Raw genomic sequence first — 16,877 nt, 5'->3', positions numbered from 1 at the left:
AAAGATAAAAACAGCAATGCTGACCAGCGGCCACAGTATTTTGCTTTTGCATTTATGTCTTCACGAGAATGCTTTGACCAAGTTTTAGGCCACCCCCTCTCAGTATCGTGTGCTTTGGATCAGCATCCATTTCTTTTCTGACTAGTCGTCTATGAAGCACCATAGTATGTTTTTCCATGTTAAAGGTGCTGATATAACTGCGCATGGTTGTTGTCTAAATTATAAATCAGAGCAAGAATATAAATGCAAAATACTGCGGATGCTGGAAATCTAAAAAATAAACAGAAAGTACTGGAAGTACACAACATCTGTGAACAGAAAAACACAGTTAACCTTTCACCAACAGTGCATGAACCCGATAATGAAGCCCCAGGTCCTGCCGGGGCAGCCAGGTGTTTGCACAGAGTGTGCATGCGCACATCTGTCCAGGGAACCCCCCCACCCCATTGGATCCGCCACGGTGCCAGTGCACCCTGGGAGCTGTAGTTCGCGCGTCTCAAATGGCCCTCGGGCTAAACTACAAACGGAGGACAACAGCTCCCAGAATGCCTTACGCCACACGTTATAAAACTTTAAATAATTAATACCCATCACAACATTTAAATGGCTTAATTTTAAACAGTTCACACGAAAGAGGCGTTATTTTTAGAAAGGGGTTGTTTGGTTAAAGGAGTGTAAGAGGCTTATTTCCCGTCAGGGGCCTCAGGTCAGATGGAAACAAAATGGTGGTTTGTGGAGGGGTGCTAGTGTTGCTAAGAAGCCCGTTCTTCCTTTGTGTTTTACATATTCGGTCTGGGAAGGTGGAAATATGATCACTGCTCCTGATGTTGTGGCTCTCACTCATGAAGATGACTACGGGGAGCAGTATAGCAGTGACTCGGTACCCCCTTTCCAATTCCAACCCGAAAACCCCTGGTCCAAGACGGCCACGGCTAAATTCGAGAAGGATTTCATTCTGATTTCTGAATTTTCCGAGCAGGTAGGCCCTCAGCCTTTGTTAACCATCCCGGACAATGCCCGCGGTAACTTTGATCTCAACTATTTCTCTCTCAGGATCATGTCTGTGGATTATCAAGCCTCTTTCGTGGGGCATCCCCCTGGGACCAGCTATCCCAAGCTCAACTTTGTGGAAGACTCCAAGGTGGTGCTGGGGGACTCCAAGGAAGGGGCTTTCGCCTACGTTCATCACTTGACTCTCTACGATTTGGAGGCGAGGGGTTTCGTCAGGCCGTTCTGTGTGGCTTACATATCTGCCGATGAAAACAAGATCATGCAGCAGTTCCAGGAGCTTTCCGATGACTTTTCCAAAGCCTCTGAGTGTTTGAAAACTGGAAATAGAAAAGCGTTTGCCAATGAACTGGAAAAGAAACTCCAAGATCTGGAGTACACTCGGAATGTGTTACATAATGAAACGGAAATCCAGAAAAGATCTAATGATAAAGGATACTACTCGTCTGTAGCAATAGAAAAAGCTAACGAGTTAGCCAATGTGGAAAAGTGTATCATTGAGCATCAAGATCTTTTAATGCAAATAAGAACTTATTCATACAAAAAAACGAAAGATGCGGACTATTTTCATTATGAACCAGAATATGGCATAGAACAATCTGACACCGGGTTGGAACAATTGTCAAATACAGACGAATTGTGTGAAAAGAATAGCTTTTCCGATAGAAGATCTTACACACCTAAGTTCACAAGGGCTAAATCGGCAAAATGCTTTGAAAAAAAGTTGAAAACTTTAGAAGAACTTTGTGATAGTTATTTTTTTAATCAGACTCTGGAACAGCTCAGGCAGGTAGAGAAGTTCTTTAGAGGTGATGTATGCTATCTAATTACCAGCCAAATTGAAAGAGAGCTTCTTCAAAAGCAGCGAATAACTTCCTTTCTGTTTGAAGACCCACTACTCTTCTCAGATGAAGAACAAACAGAAAAGCAACAGCGTTTTGACAAACTGCTTCCAGGTTTTAACATTCTCAGTCCTAAGGTTTTGGAACACCCTTGTTTATCAAATGAGGCCACCAGTTTTGATTCATACAAGTCCTGTGTGGAGTCTGTGCCTATTAAACTGGATCAGCAAATCAATGTAGAGAGTTACCATGGGACTGTGGCTGATTCTATCCCATGTAAAAATCCTGCAGTAGCTTCAGACTATCTTGAATTGGAAGGGAAAGAAAAGGGAAGTATCAGTAGTGGTGAAAGCATTGAAGTGCTGGGTACAGAAAAATCCTGCCCAGCCCCAATATTTTCAAAGTCTGACAGCCATACAAACCTGCAGTGTCAGCATCCAGAAATTGTGAGGAGGAAGTTTGTCGTCACAAAGCGGACAAATAGTGAGGACAGCATTGAGGTCCTCAGTACCACCGAATCTCTAATACCTGAAGATTTTAAGGCTAGCTATCCAAGTGCAATACATGAAGAAGACCCTGCTTTAGGCAATGAAGAAGAAAAACAGCTGAGCACAGGTCTTGTGCAAACGGATGCAAATCTAAACCATGGTGATGGGTTTAGCAAGGCGGATTTTGAAAATAATGACATAACGCTGCCTGTTTTATCTGAGCCTTTAGAATCCACTTGTTGTATTGGGAAAGAGAGCCCAAATTTTACTAAGTCAGTACCTACATTTGTAACTGAAGAGTACAATGATGGAATAGTCAATGTTCCACCACAACGCAGTAAAACAATAGACCAAATATTCCACAGTAATTTCCCACAAAAAGATGCTGGAAATGGATTATTTGATGCTGCTGATCAAGTATTATCTACTTATGAAAAAGAGTTCAATGGTGTACCTGGTAATGGAGAAACGTTTCAAATTCCAGTAGATGAATATTTGGACAACATGAGTTACATTAGTGCATCGTTATGTTCTGACAGGACTCCGTCTCCAGGCTTTCCAAACTATCCAGCAAAGAAGCTCTCTGGAAAGCGCAAGAAACAGTCTGGGAAGAATTCGCTCTGGTTTATAAGACAATATTCTTTTGCACAGCAGGCAATTTTTTCATTGCTGTCTGGGCGGACACTTGTAATAGTAGGTGAACAAGAAGGAAAAGTAAAGAAGCTTGTCAATGCTTTGTCAACATTTGTCCCCAATTATGGCAGGGATGGAGACTCTATAAAGCAATGGGTAACGTTCCCTTTGCACATCAACCATTTACAGACCTGGAAACTCATTGGACTTCAGAGGTGCGTATTAAATATAGGTACAATATAGCTATATTTAAGGACTAGTTTACTTTGTAATGAATTCAAATCCGATAATGTCAGAGCGAAAGATAAGCTTAGTACTGTAATAAAAGCAAAATACTGCGGATGCTGGAAATCTGAAACAAAAACAAGAAATGCTGGATTCACTCAGCAGGTCTGGCAGCATCTGTGGAAAGAGAAGCAGAGTTAACGTTTCGGGTCAGTGACCCTTCTTCGGAACTGAGTACTGCTTAGTACTGTAGATGCATTTCAGAATGGCAAGAATTGGTGAATTATTAAACGATTAAATAGTAAGCTCAAGAGAATTAGGAAACCAGCCGCCTTATAGGTGTTTGTAACTCTCTTTTATCCGTACTGTGGATCCCCAAGCTAAAGTTCTGAAAGGTCTTCCTGATGACCTCCCATTCTTATTTTATTTCACCAGTTATTAGCAAACTTAACATGGTGTTCTCTATCAAATATTGGGTCACTTTCAAAAGTGAGAGTATTGGGACTTTTAATAATACTTGGATTTATAATCAAACTTGAAGGGTGACTTCCTGCTTAAGCTGTCAGCTTATTTGAAAAATAAACAACTTTTTGGACATGTGCTTGTAAATATTCTGGTAGTGACCAGGATCTTGTTACCTCAGTAACTTAAATATACACTTGATAAGATGTATTAAACTATTGGCTCCTTGTATGATGTCTGAAAATTGGACCCACATACATTTATTTCTCCACAAAGACTGATCTGTGACATTAGTAAGATGAATTCAATTTTAACCAGATTTACTGTAGATTCTTTTAAAACCCGCTTGGACTTTCTGTTTGTCTGACAGATCTGCTTCAAGCAGGACTGTAAATACTCCCCCCCCTGCCAATGCACATGTGTAACATGCATAAACACTGGTAATCTTTTGAGAACTTGTTTTAAAGTTCATCTTCGTTTGTAATCCCTCCTGATATCTTAATTGCTTTTTGTCTAATTCTGTAGTCTCGTCCATTGAATTTCTTTGAGAAATTTTGTATAGCAGTTTCTCACTGTTTCGTGATTGATAACTGACTCCAAGCAAGAAAGACACTGAACTTAAATTCCAAAGAATTTAATAGTAATATTTTGCATTCTGCATAGTGCATCCAGAGTCAATTGCATGATTACACTCAAGACCACATCTTCTATTAGCATGTAGGTCCCAATTGTTTCTGTGCACCTGCCACACAAGCCATGTAACTTGTCACAATTATTATTGAAACAAAATTCTATGAGGCGTTCAGATTTTTGTATCATTTCCTCCTTGGAACCGTTTAAATTACAGTCTGAAGCTGTTTTATTTTGCAATCTGTAGTTTTTGCTCCTGAGTTACCTAAAGAAACTAAGCTGATAATAAACCCGAACATTCTTTACACATGCCATTACTTTATACTCCTCTGTGTACAAAGTGACAATTGATCACAGTTGATGGGATTCACTAACTTGGTGCTGTCATATTGGTGTTTCCCCATTGCAGAGAAGTTTTGGAAGAGTGTTGACACAGGATCAGTAGTTGAACTTTGCAGTATGTATGCAACCTCTGAGCACACAAAAATCAAGAGGAGCAAGACCAACTCCAGGTGGTTGTCTTGCACCACTTGGGACTTTGCGCAGTATCATTCTAACGTAGTGTGAAAATTTATTTTAATTTAATGGGAGCCACTGCTCCCACCTGCTGTCCCATCTTGGGTAGAAGCCATTCCAAGAGTGGAGCTCTGAGCATGCTCTTTTGTCACTGAGCTGAATTTGAGACACAATGATACACTGCCTTCCATAACTTGGTCTGCCGCTGCACGTTTACATAATACAGAAGGTGCCTCTGAGAGTCTGCAGTCATTCCATCTTAAAGCAGCACTGCAGCAGCTTGCCTGTTTAAAAAGTTCCTTAAAAATGCTGTGCTGGGTTCAAAAAAGGAAATATGATTGAGCTTGGTAATGTTTCCTCATGTCCGAAACTGTAATAAAGTGAACAGAAAATATGTGTGCGCGGTTAGAAGGAATCAAGAACTTCCACTTTTCATAAAAATAAGAAATGCTGGAACCACTCAGCAGGTCTGGCAGCATCTGTGGAAAGAGAAGCAGAGTTAACGTTTCGGGTCAGTGACCCAAAACGTTAACTCTGCTTCTCTTTCCACAGATGCTGCCAGACCTGCTGAGTGGTTCCAGCATTCCTTATTTTTATTTCAGATTGCTAGCATCTGCAGTATTTTGCTTTTACTTCCACTTTTCATACTTGAAACCATGATATCTGAGAAAAACCTAACTGCATCTTCCCTTTCTGTATGTACAGCTACACATAGGAAAGTTACCTTTTACTAGTAACTATCCCAGGCAATCCAAGTAGATTGTTCTATTGTGAACAAAGTGACTCCTGACAACGCAGTGGCCTGCCGACGTCATCAGAGCGCTCTAGGCTACACACCTATGGTCGGTCTGTCTTCCCATATGCGTGATAAAGTGTCATCGGGTATCCAGCCCCTTTGAGGCTGGTGCTCGATCCCTGCTACTCGCTAGACGCTTTCTCCTCCTCCCCACCGGCGGCTGCTTTCCCCCCCCCCCCCCCCCCCCCCCTCAGCCACTTGCTCCAGACCTCGCTGCTGTCCCCACTCCCCTGGCTGAACCTCGCTTCGCACCACCCCGCTCTCCAGCCACATGCTCCCTGCTTCCCCCTCCCCAGCTCTAGGCCATGCCGCTTCCCTCCTCTTGGCCACTCATGCCTACCTCGCCCCGTCACCCCTCGCGGCCCGCCTTGCTTCAGGCGGCGCGCGGATAACGATCAAATGTAGGAGCGAGTGACCGAGAGGAGGGAAGCGGTGTGGCCTAGAGCTGGGGGGGAGGGTGGGGTAGCAGCAAGGTCTGGAGCAAGTGGTTGAGTTGGCGTGAAATCAGTCCTGGTCAGTCATATAAAATGTGGATAACGAATTAGCAGCACATTTTATACTTTGCCTGATTTTCTTCTCCATCGATCAGGGTGCCAATTCACTATCTCCCAAAAGTATCAGAACATGGAAATTCAATCATAAAATTCCTTTTGTATTTAACAGGATTACTGGAATATTAAATGGGTTACAATTAGTATCCTTTACTACATACTAGCGTATTACTGGGCTTCTATCCAACTTAATGTAAGGTTAGTTTGCTAGAACTAACTAGCCACAAGCCTTTCCTGTGATAAATTGAGCAGTGCCATCTTTAACTCTGGCAGCTGCCTGAACATTGCAGACAGTGACGTTTCAGTGGAAGAGGCTGCATTTGCGCATGTGCTAGTACTGCGCCACCGAGTGGTTGCGTTGTCAGCAAACTCAGCTTATTGTGAAATAAATGTTAACAGAGTATTAGATCGTGGTGTAAGTGTTGTCAGCAATATGGTAAACATACGCAGAATTTTTTTTAAAACCCTGCTATACTACCTGCGAACATCCTATTGAAACTTTTTAATTGTTTCGTCTGTACTTCATATCCATTACTGCAATTAATCGTCGCAATAGATTCTAATGCCAGCTGAAGCTGTATTATATGATCTTTTCTGTCAAACACATGGGAGCCAGGTAAAGGCCTGTTCGGGTCTGTAAATGAGACCTGACCTGGCCCGAGTCCTTCCATTTTTTTCCCCACACCTGACACGACCCGACCATCAGTTAACCTACCTTCCGTTTTTCACTTTGTTCCTTACCTGCAGAAGCTTAACATAACTGTAGCAAAACCACCTTTAAAGTCCAAGAAGTAAATTAACAAAGTCAATTACCTGAGGTGGCGATAGTGCGTGTCCAATTTGGCCCGACCTGACCCGAGCCCGATTGCCGGATCCGGAAGTCCGCCCTGACCTGAACCCGATACACATCGTCGGGTAGCAGGCCTGTAGAGCCAGGTAAATCACATTGTAAGGTGGGGGGGAATCTCTCAGATCTAATTGCAATAGTGAACTCCAAAGCAGCAGGTAAGACTATCAGAGTCATTTACGGCACAGAAGGAGGCCATTCGCCCTTCGATTTCATGCCGGCTTTCCACAGAGCAATCCAGTAAGTTCCACTCTCCTGCTCGATCCCTGTAGCCCTGCAAGTTTATTTCCTTCAAGTGGCCATCCAATTTCCTTTTGAAGTCATTGATTGTCTCCGCTTTCACCACCCTTGTGGACAGCGAGTTCCAGGTCAATTCCACCTGCTGCATTTTAAAAACAAAATTCTTCCTCACACCCCCCCCCCCCTGCATCTCTTACCCAAAACCTTCAATCTGTGTCCCCTAGTCCTTGTATCATTAGTTAATTGGAACAGTTTTTCCCTGTCTGACTTAGCTATGCCTGTCATAATCTTGTACACCTCGATCAAATCTCCCCTCAATCTCCTTTGCTCCAGGGAGAATCGCCCCAGCTTTTCCAACCTAACCTTGTAACTAAAATCCTCCATCTCTGGCACCCTCTCAAGGACCCTCAATTCCTTCCTAAAATGTGGTGACCAGAACTGGGTGCAATACTCCAGTTGGGGCCTTACCAGAGCTTTATAAAGGTGCAGCATAACATCCCTGCCATTGTATTCAATACCTCTATTTATGAAGCCCAAGATCCCAAATGCTGTGCTAACCATTCTCTCAGTGCATCCTGTCACCTTCAAAGATCTATGCACATGCACCCCCATGTCCCTCTGTTCCTGCACAATCTTTAGAACTGTGCCATTAAGTACATATTGCCTCACCCCATCCCTTCTGCCAAAATGCATCACCTCACACTTGTCAGTATTAAATTTCATCTGCCACCTGTCTGCCTATCTATGTCCTGTTGCAGGCGGTTTATATCATCCTCACTGTTTACCACGCCTCCAAGTTTGTTGTCGTTGGCAAATTTTGAAATTCTACTCTGTATTCCAAGATCCAAGTCATTTATATAAAGCCAAAAAAAAACTGGTTTGGCAGTGCATGATTTATTATTTTAATAATTGTAAAGCAAAATGGAGTGTTGTTTTGAAACCCACACTACACGTAATGTTCACTTGCCTAAGGACATCTTGGAGTTGGGAGCATTCTGTAGTTAAGACTGAATTTGAAAAAGCCGGAATGGAAATTTTGTAATTGGTATTGTTGCTGAGTATATATTCCCATTGTACAGCAGCAGTCCTATTGTGAATGAATTGGTAAATGTTTCCTTTGACTTTTCTAGAATAGCTTCTCCACTGGGTAGCCGTATGCTGCACTCGTTGAATCGGTACAGTCGCTACATCAGCATTCTAGACTCTGACAACAAAACTCTCCGTTCCCCGCAATATAAAGGACAGCTGATCACCAGATTGGCAGACCACAGAACTCAGATAAAGAGGGGCAGCACATATTACATGCATGTCCACAATATGCTGACCCAGCTGTGCTCCCAGGCCTTTCTCTACACCTTCTGCCATCACCTGCACCTTCCCATCGATGAAAGAGAAACCGAAGAATCGGTCACCTATCGAAGGGTAAACTTTTTAAAGCACCATCTGGGCCTGATGAATGATGATAGCAAAATTGTGCAATACTTTGCAGAACTGATAAAGATGCACTACCTACATGAACCTGCAAAGGGCTTAAATCCAATTCTGCGGTTTAACTACACCGCTAGCTTAGTATTTAAGATCTAGTTCTGCAAAATTCTCCATTCAGTGCTGAATTTTTATTTTGTACTTTAATCGCAGAAAAGCATGACCTTTTTCTGTTGGTTTTTCCTACGTTGCTGTACTGTCACCTGCACTGTGAAAATGCATCAGTCTGGCTATGGCAGGTAAAAGAAAGTTGAGCATTTCTAATTTACAGATCAATGTGTAACTTTTTAATGATGAGACTGAATTGGGAATTTCCAGATCTGGGGTATCAAAGTGTCTTCAGCTCATTAGTCTGGGTTTCATTTTTTTTTAAAGTGGTAGGCTTGGGGGAGAAAATCTCATGATGTACAGCACCAAGGGGAATGGGATGGTGCAGTTTCGTGAACCATGGGTGAAACAAGACTTTCAGTTTTGACACTTTGTTCCTGCTGAGGCCTTGGAGATTTGTTTGCGGAGGAATGGTATTTGATGTAGTCAACAGGCAAGTTAAATTCCAGGTCAAGGTCTCTAAAGTGTAATCCAGAAAAAGCATAACACTGACTGGAGCTTAGAAATTGAATTACTGGGTCAAGAGGCCCCTGAAGTGTTCTGGTTTGTACCTCCCTAAGGCTAAAGTTTCAGAACAATTATCTAGCGTGTGTATCAATTTGCATTTAGGAGATGAGAAAAAAATTCCCTGATTGCCATGTTAGATGTAACTCTGAACATCAGTGGCTCTAGAATTGGCAAATGGGGCCTGTAGGTGATAGCTAAAGTCTGGGTGGTAGGTTGTGTCGTACCATTATAACCAGATTGTCTGCTGTCCTCAACAATATGTGAAAAGTAACTCACAGTTATAGTCCAGAAAATAAATTTAGCTTTTTTTAAAACGATACGGTAGATTCCATGTTTGACAGGGGTATGGTGATATAGTTACATACCTCATAGTATTATGGCAGTAGAGACTTTCTCATGATGCATGATTTTAAGTTTGTTCACTAACTCTCAACAACAAAAAAAATTATCCATGTCAATTAATCTTGTCTCCAATAGCTTACGCTGTGCCTGGACTTGTATGTAATCTGCATGCTGCCAGTATAGATGCAAATCTCATACTGGATGTGCGATGCCAGCACCTGGGCAAGTTCAATTCACCAATGGTATGTGCTTATTTACTAGTTACCCACTTCCTACGGAGGGGAGATTGGAAAGGCTGGAAATAAACACATCTCAATGTTAATTTAAGTTTGCCCAATCACTTGATATCTTCCAGTGTGTTGCACTACCCATTGTGTGTCCAGCAGCACTTTGGATAATATCAATGGGAAGTGAAACACCTCTTCAGATTTGTAGAAAATTTGGATTTTAAATGGAAAAGAGTTGTTGGTGTAGACATGTTACTTGTCAGTGGTTTCATTTAGCATTTTAGTTGGGAAAGAATAGTGTGCCATTTCAAGATGTGGTCTGGTTCAGTTCTTTTTGTCCATTCATTGGAAGACTGTGCTAAGTGGAAGCCAGATTCTTCCATACAGAGTTATGATGGGTTGAATTAAACTGAATCAGTCGGGCTGCTCTTCTGTACCTTCAGGGAATATCTTTGAGTGCTGTGCACTGATCTGCCTTCTTAGTCAGGAATGGTGTGCAGTAAAGCAGGTGCTGAAAAGAAGGGAAGAAAAATAATAAAAACAAAAAGTGCTGGAGATACTCAGCAGGTCTGGCAGCATCTGTGGAGAGAGAGAAGCAGAGTTAATGTTTCAAGTCAGTGACTTTCATCAGAAGGAAAATAATGCTGCTCATTTTCCACTCTAGAAAAAAAATCTAGGAAGCAAACAGTACTCATGCTGGTAATGTGATTGACTAATCCGAATCCCACGTTTGATACTTCAGTAGGGTCTATAAGCTGACTGAGGCACCACAGCAAGGCAATCCTGTTTGTGTAGGCCTAACTGCAAAGAAAAGAGAAGTTAGATATCTGCTGCGTGTGTTTCAAGGGCATTTTTGTATCATGTCAAAATTCTGGCTACTTACCAGTCGAGCATTTTCAGATCCTGTTTTGTTTGCATATTGCTCAGATAATATAGCATTTTATGGAAATTTGCACACAAAGCATCCCTCAAAAGGGTTTCAGCAATAGTGCAAGCTGCTCTGAAAAATAACGCCACGAAGTGCAGCAGCAACTTGGTCATCACAGTTAGAAATTAGCAGTCTACTGAATTTCCCTTTTCTAGAGGCAGAATTAATGTGCTATCACTCAAAGCTATCATTATCTTCTGTTCCTGAAGTCTTTCAGCTGACTGTGCAAATATAACATGATACACTAAACATCGATAGGGCATCATTACTGCACTCACTTCTTTAATTCTATTCATGGGAAAGCTAATTGGAATACCAGGTGTATTGTGGACAGTTGGAGGTATTTTTATAACACTGTTAACTATAGACAATCTCCTTTTGGTTTCACAATACCAATCTCACAGTCGATTGGTTGTTGCACACTATTTGGATATTCAAATATGAGCAATCCCAATCAAATGAATTTTCATTGACCATGACTTGGAAAACCATTCTGTGGTATTGTCTTATTTTTCCCCTCTGTCTTCAATTTTCTTCTCTCTCGAAGGCATTCAGGTCATCCTGGGCTATGATTACGTAACAGCCTTCAGTTACCCATCCTTGTAGCCATTCTTCATTGTGAACATAGGTAATAAGTGTTGGCAGACATTTAAACTGTTGGGAATATCACTGCCAAGTCTAAATTTATTCACATACAATGTGTATTTTCCAGCAGGAATCCTGGATGGCTGCTTCCCTCCCAATCCCAGTTGTACTCGTGTTACTGCTGCCCTGGTCAAAATGGATTAACAGCAAGGGTTGAACCCAAGACCTTGCAACTCATTAGAGAACCATCTCGATTGTGGGTGTTTTAAAAATTAATTGTGGTATTCCACAATTTGAGTTTACAGCGAGTACAAAATAGGCTTGCACACTGGGTGATATTAAGAAAAACCACAGGAGGAAGGGAAGGATTACCTTTGAAATCCATTTGCAGAACCCCCCCCCCCCTCACTTTTTTAGAATTGATGCATTCAAAATGACAAGTGCTCTGTTTCTGCATATCTGTGTCAGTCTTCACTCGCTAGTACCACTGTCACCTCTGAGTCAGAAGGTTGTGGGTTCAAATCCCACTCCAGAGATATGAGCACTTACTGCACTGAAGTGTCAGCTTAGATTACTATGGGAGTGCTGCTTGGCATAGGTGCTGTCTTTTGGATGAGATATTGCAAGACCCTGTCTGCCATCCCAGCTAGATGTAAAACTTTCCATGGCAGAATTCAACACTGGGGACGGGAGTTCTGATATCCTGGCCAACATTTATCTTTCAAACAACACCACTAAAACAGATTATCTGCTCACTGTTTGTGGGACCTTGCTGTGCACAAATTAATTATGTTTCTCTACAAGTGACTACACTTCAAAAAGTACTTAATTGGCTATGGAACAGACATCCTGAGGTCATAAAAGACACTTTAAATTCTTTCTGCTACTGAGCATGGTGGTAATGTCACTTGATAGCAGTACTTAGTGTTGAGCTTTCACTTCAGAAGCCCTGTATCCTCATTGCATTTGAGCCTAGCACAAACAGAAAAAACAGTGATCTAACACTACAATTAATCACGGAATAATTAATGACCAAACCCTTCTTGTGACTTACATGAGTTTTGACTTTGGGTAGGATCTCCTGTATTTACCTGTAGAAAAATTGGAGAACATTTCCCTTGCTTTCTTTCATTACCCCAGCCCTCTTCTGACAGGCAGACTTGCTGGGATATGATTCCACAGGCATTGGTAGTCTCCTAGTACCTCGCAAAAGAAGACTTGGTGTATATCCCTAGGCAATGTATGGCGGTAGATTATTCAGCATGGAGGAGGGGTACACTTCACAGATGAACTGGCCCAGTTCTCATCTAATGGTCACATGCACTTTCCAGCAAGCAACAATCCTTGGTTGATTTCTCTGTTCAGTTTCAGCTGGTTTAATATTTGGTGGAACTCTGCTTTTACCCTGTCTTGTCCCTTTCCCTCCCCAACCACTCCAAAAATACTCGAGTTCCTGACTAGTGAATTTTACCCTCAATGTTTCCTTTATATGAAAATGTTTTATCAAGTTAAACTTGCCTTCCACCTTGGCACTAAAACCTTTTTACTGAAAAATAAATGTTCACTTTTACATTTATCCATATTTCATTTCTTTTTACAGTTCTGTTAAGGCTGTACTCTGTTTGATTGAGGTCCTGCTTGAAAGTTCACCTGAGTATTCAAAAGTTACAGCTTTGACTTTGTTTCTAAACATGAGAAGAAGCTTGTTGGAAAGAAATGCCCTGGAGTTGCAAGATATTTACAACAGATGTGTAATTATTTGGTGGAATTTATGTAAGATATAGTCAGTGACCAGTAGACTCCACAGTCTTCCTAACTACAATATTTGTTCCAAGTCACTCCTCTGAGTCATGAGACCAAAGGTTAATTATAATAGTGCCTCAGTTTTCACTTGATGTAATTTGAAGGAGTGCTCCAGGATAGTGCATTCGAACCCTATATGCTGCATTATCCTGCCCCTAAGGTTTTTAGAAAAGTAGTTTAAAGAATGAAATGGAACCCATACTTGAGATCTCTGTCCCTCATCCTGTCCTGAAGGTGCTCACTTGTTCTGGGTTGCAGTTCAACAGGTGCCCTTTCTGGAACTTGACCCTTGTAGCCATTCTGCCATATGAGAACCTATTCTGTGAGAGTTGATGGGGTATTCAATAATGGTGGCATGACAGCTAAGCATGGTTCAAGACACCCCTGGTGCGCACACCTCTCAGCAAAGGTCATCGAATAGCAGTTGGGAACAGCCCGGGAATGCTGGAGCCAGCTGTATCATTTTAGCAAATCTCTCAATTGGGCATGGAAATTTGAGAATGAAATAAAAACTCAAATTCTACAACTTGCCAACATCTTATCTTTCGAGAATCTATTGTGTTTTGGAGTTGTGCCTTTATTTTCTAAAATCTTCCATGGTTGACGCTGAATCCCTCTAGCACATTTTTCTACTTTTATTTTTGGTTTGCCAATTAACTTTTTCAAGATTGGTAGGAATTGATACATCAGTGCTAGCAGACCATGCAGCCATTCTGTCCATGCAATAGTGTAACCTGGCCCCACAGAACCTCCATCTGAGATTCATGAGCTTTAATTGGATGATGCTGACTAATTGATTTGAAACACAGATCTAAATAAAAAGCCCAACCAGTCCATTGAACAGATCTGCACAGTTCTGTATCCAGTTTGTGTTGCATCTATTGGGTTATTCAGATTCTGTTCCAGATGACTGGTAACAGCATTAATGCAAAATGTGTATTTGCTCTGAATGGCTGACATAATAGGTGAATCTGAAATATCTGTTCACTGAGCATGTTAACATCTTCCTGTACAAGACACAATGCATGTTTAACCAATATGGTCTAATGGAACTGACAGCTGAAGTTGGTTCATAGTTAGCAAATTATGGATTGGCACAACCTGAATACTGAAAATACACAAATTCATTCATAATTTCTAATAGATGCACTTACAGATGCAATGGATTCCTGCCAGAAAATGTGTACTAATTATTTAAAAATGTTAATTTTTTTCAAATATACTGTGAATATGTTTGTTTGCACTAACTTCATTGATTTCCCTCTTCCCCCAATTCAGAACAACTGAATGTAGGACTGTATTAGTCACATAAGTAGTTTGATAAAACCAAATGCTGACCATTACAACTTGCTTTTTCTATATTTGTTTATTTACTGAATGTGTATTGGGGCTCATTTTCCTAACATTTGCCCTCAGAAATACCCATTTCCCCAAGCACAAAGAACAGGAAGAAGGAGCAGAGACTATTTAGCTGTATGCAGGCCTATCACACTGATGCAAATGAGCCAGGAGAGGGTGTCCCCCCAGCTTGATGCTGCATTTTCCTGGGACAATGCCGTGGGGCAGCCAGTGAAATGTGGCACCACATCCTAGGAGGATATACTGGCACCTTGGCTTGAAATGGAGCAGCTCACTTCGTCTGGGGCAGAATGGTCCAGAAAAATCCCATTGTGTTTGTGACTTTTTTAAAATACCCTTTTTAGGAGCTGTTGTCACTGCAGGCCTTGGCAATACAGTAATGCCCCTTTTGGTCTACCGAGTCTGCAGACAAGTCAGAAAAGCAATACTGGGCAATTGAAAGTGGTAATGGTCCCAGTACTTAAGTCTGTACAACATGATGCCCAAACTGCCCAAATTGAAGCAGTTCTGGATTGTTTTATTATTCTTTGAATTCACTCTTGTTTTGCTGTACAGTGAAGTGGTCCAACATCAATCTGTCTTGGAAGTTACTTTTGGCAAACACGCGGAAGTTTTCACCTTCTCTCAGCCAGCTGGGAAATGTGTCTGCATGCCATCACATACAGTAATTGCTGCATGCAGGAGCATGATATTTTCATTGGTGGCTAGTGTGAACTTACTTTGAATTTTGCCTTGCAATGTGTCCAGTAAATGTAGCTGGTCAAAGGTTGAATGAAACCCCCTCACATGTAGGCGTAACCACCTCTGTAACTGTATGAAGTGGGTAATCAGTGTGCATGAAGAATCACCTGCTAATATGGTTTCCTTTTCCAGGGATAGAATTTAACAGTCTGGTTATTTTAATTCTTCTGAATTATTTCTAAGTGCCAGTTGGAGGAAATTATCAGTCATGTACTATATTTTAAGCTGTAATTATGTTGTGTCACAGGACTCTTGCCTCCATTCCCCTGATTCCTTCTATTTATTAAACTAGTGCTGTAAATATTTTTTTTTAAATGCTAGAAATACTCAGCAGGTCAGGCAACATCTGTGGAGAGAGAAACAGTTAACATTTCAATTTGATGGCCTTTCGTCAGAACCCACTGGATATAAAATATAACGATGGATTGTTGGGATTTTGTGATGAATTACAATGTGGTTATCACTGCAATTAATTTTTACATTTTTATACACATTTACCTTTTGATCCAACTGCTTGTTTTTTTTTAACTTCCGTCCTTATCTGTCACACAACCCTCTGGCTTCTACACCATTTCTCTCCACTACCTGATAATGCTGCTCACTCTACCTGAGCTGCGTTTACCCCATACCCAAAAAATTCAACAAATCCTCTTGTCAGCTGTCCAAAACAGCTGCTAGCCATAGATTACAGCTCTCCCTCAGCTCTCTGAATTCCAGCTGTTGTGACTTTGTATCGCCATCTCAACATTTGGGATTTTTGTGACAAGTCAAAACTCGCCTGTTTGCAGGGTGGGGGTGGGTGGGGGGGTGCGGAAAGTCCCTCAGTATCTTTATCAAGCAAATGCTTCCCTCTAGAGTAACCTGATTAAGCCAAAAGAAAGCTTATCTCGGTTGGATAGAATATATTTGTACAGCTCCTGAAAGTGACCACATAACACTTCCACATTTTGGTAATGTTTTGATAAGTTTGTCCTGTACACACTCTGTCCTCCCTTCAATCTCATGCCTCCCTGTATCATCCGATTCAGAAAGAAGGATGATTCAAAGCCAGTAGGGTTAGTCTCACTCTTTTTACTTTAGGGGACATACCCATAATTGCATTGATAGCTGGAATCACCCTATAAGTGTGAAGTACAATTCAGATGTTGTAAATATTTTTTGTTTTGTAAGACAAAGAACATGTTAGACCCTGAAACATTATTGCCCTGTTTTAATACTGGTTGACAAAATTGTTGACAATTTGTAAGGCTGGTACATTGTTGCAATAATGTTCATCCAACAGGACATATGACTATAATGTTTAAATTCTTATCCTGTTACTGGAAATTTACTTTGTTCTTTTAAGAATGTTACAAATTGCACTTTCTTGCTTTTTTTAAAAAAAAACTTTGCACAAAACCTGAGTTGTTTTTGAAATGCCAGATGTCATCTCATGTAATTATTGGTGTAACTGTTTTTGTTTGAAAGTATATGTCCATTTAATTATTGTCTTGAAAAATGTTGTGCCTTCCACTTGTAATCATTCAAATATTGTGTACCTTAATAAAACATTTT

At 41.2% G+C, this 16,877-nt stretch overlaps 1 protein-coding gene across 8 annotated transcripts; it reads left to right on the top strand.

Moving 5' to 3' along the window:
• The first annotated feature begins 725 nt into the window (after positions 1 to 725).
• smcr8a (Smith-Magenis syndrome chromosome region, candidate 8a) lies at positions 726 to 16,877 on the top strand. Of its 8 annotated transcripts, none has more exons than XM_068055836.1 (4): positions 726 to 3,186; positions 8,369 to 8,660; positions 8,877 to 8,962; positions 14,640 to 14,779. In XM_068055836.1, the coding sequence occupies exons 1-4, from the start codon at positions 809 to 811 to the stop codon at positions 14,692 to 14,694; spliced, it is 2,811 nt and encodes a 936-aa protein (XP_067911937.1). In that variant the 5' UTR covers positions 726 to 808; the 3' UTR covers positions 14,695 to 14,779. The 8 variants fall into 8 exon arrangements, with proteins under 8 accessions (XP_067911937.1, XP_067911934.1, XP_067911933.1 ...); XM_068055833.1 differs by having other exon boundaries at positions 11,551 to 14,732; XM_068055832.1 differs by having other exon boundaries at positions 11,548 to 14,732.

Source organism: Heterodontus francisci, chromosome 24, assembly GCF_036365525.1.
Source record: "Heterodontus francisci isolate sHetFra1 chromosome 24, sHetFra1.hap1, whole genome shotgun sequence".
NCBI lineage: Eukaryota > Metazoa > Chordata > Chondrichthyes > Heterodontiformes > Heterodontidae > Heterodontus > Heterodontus francisci.
This window is presented reverse-complemented; position numbering and strand designations above follow the sequence as displayed.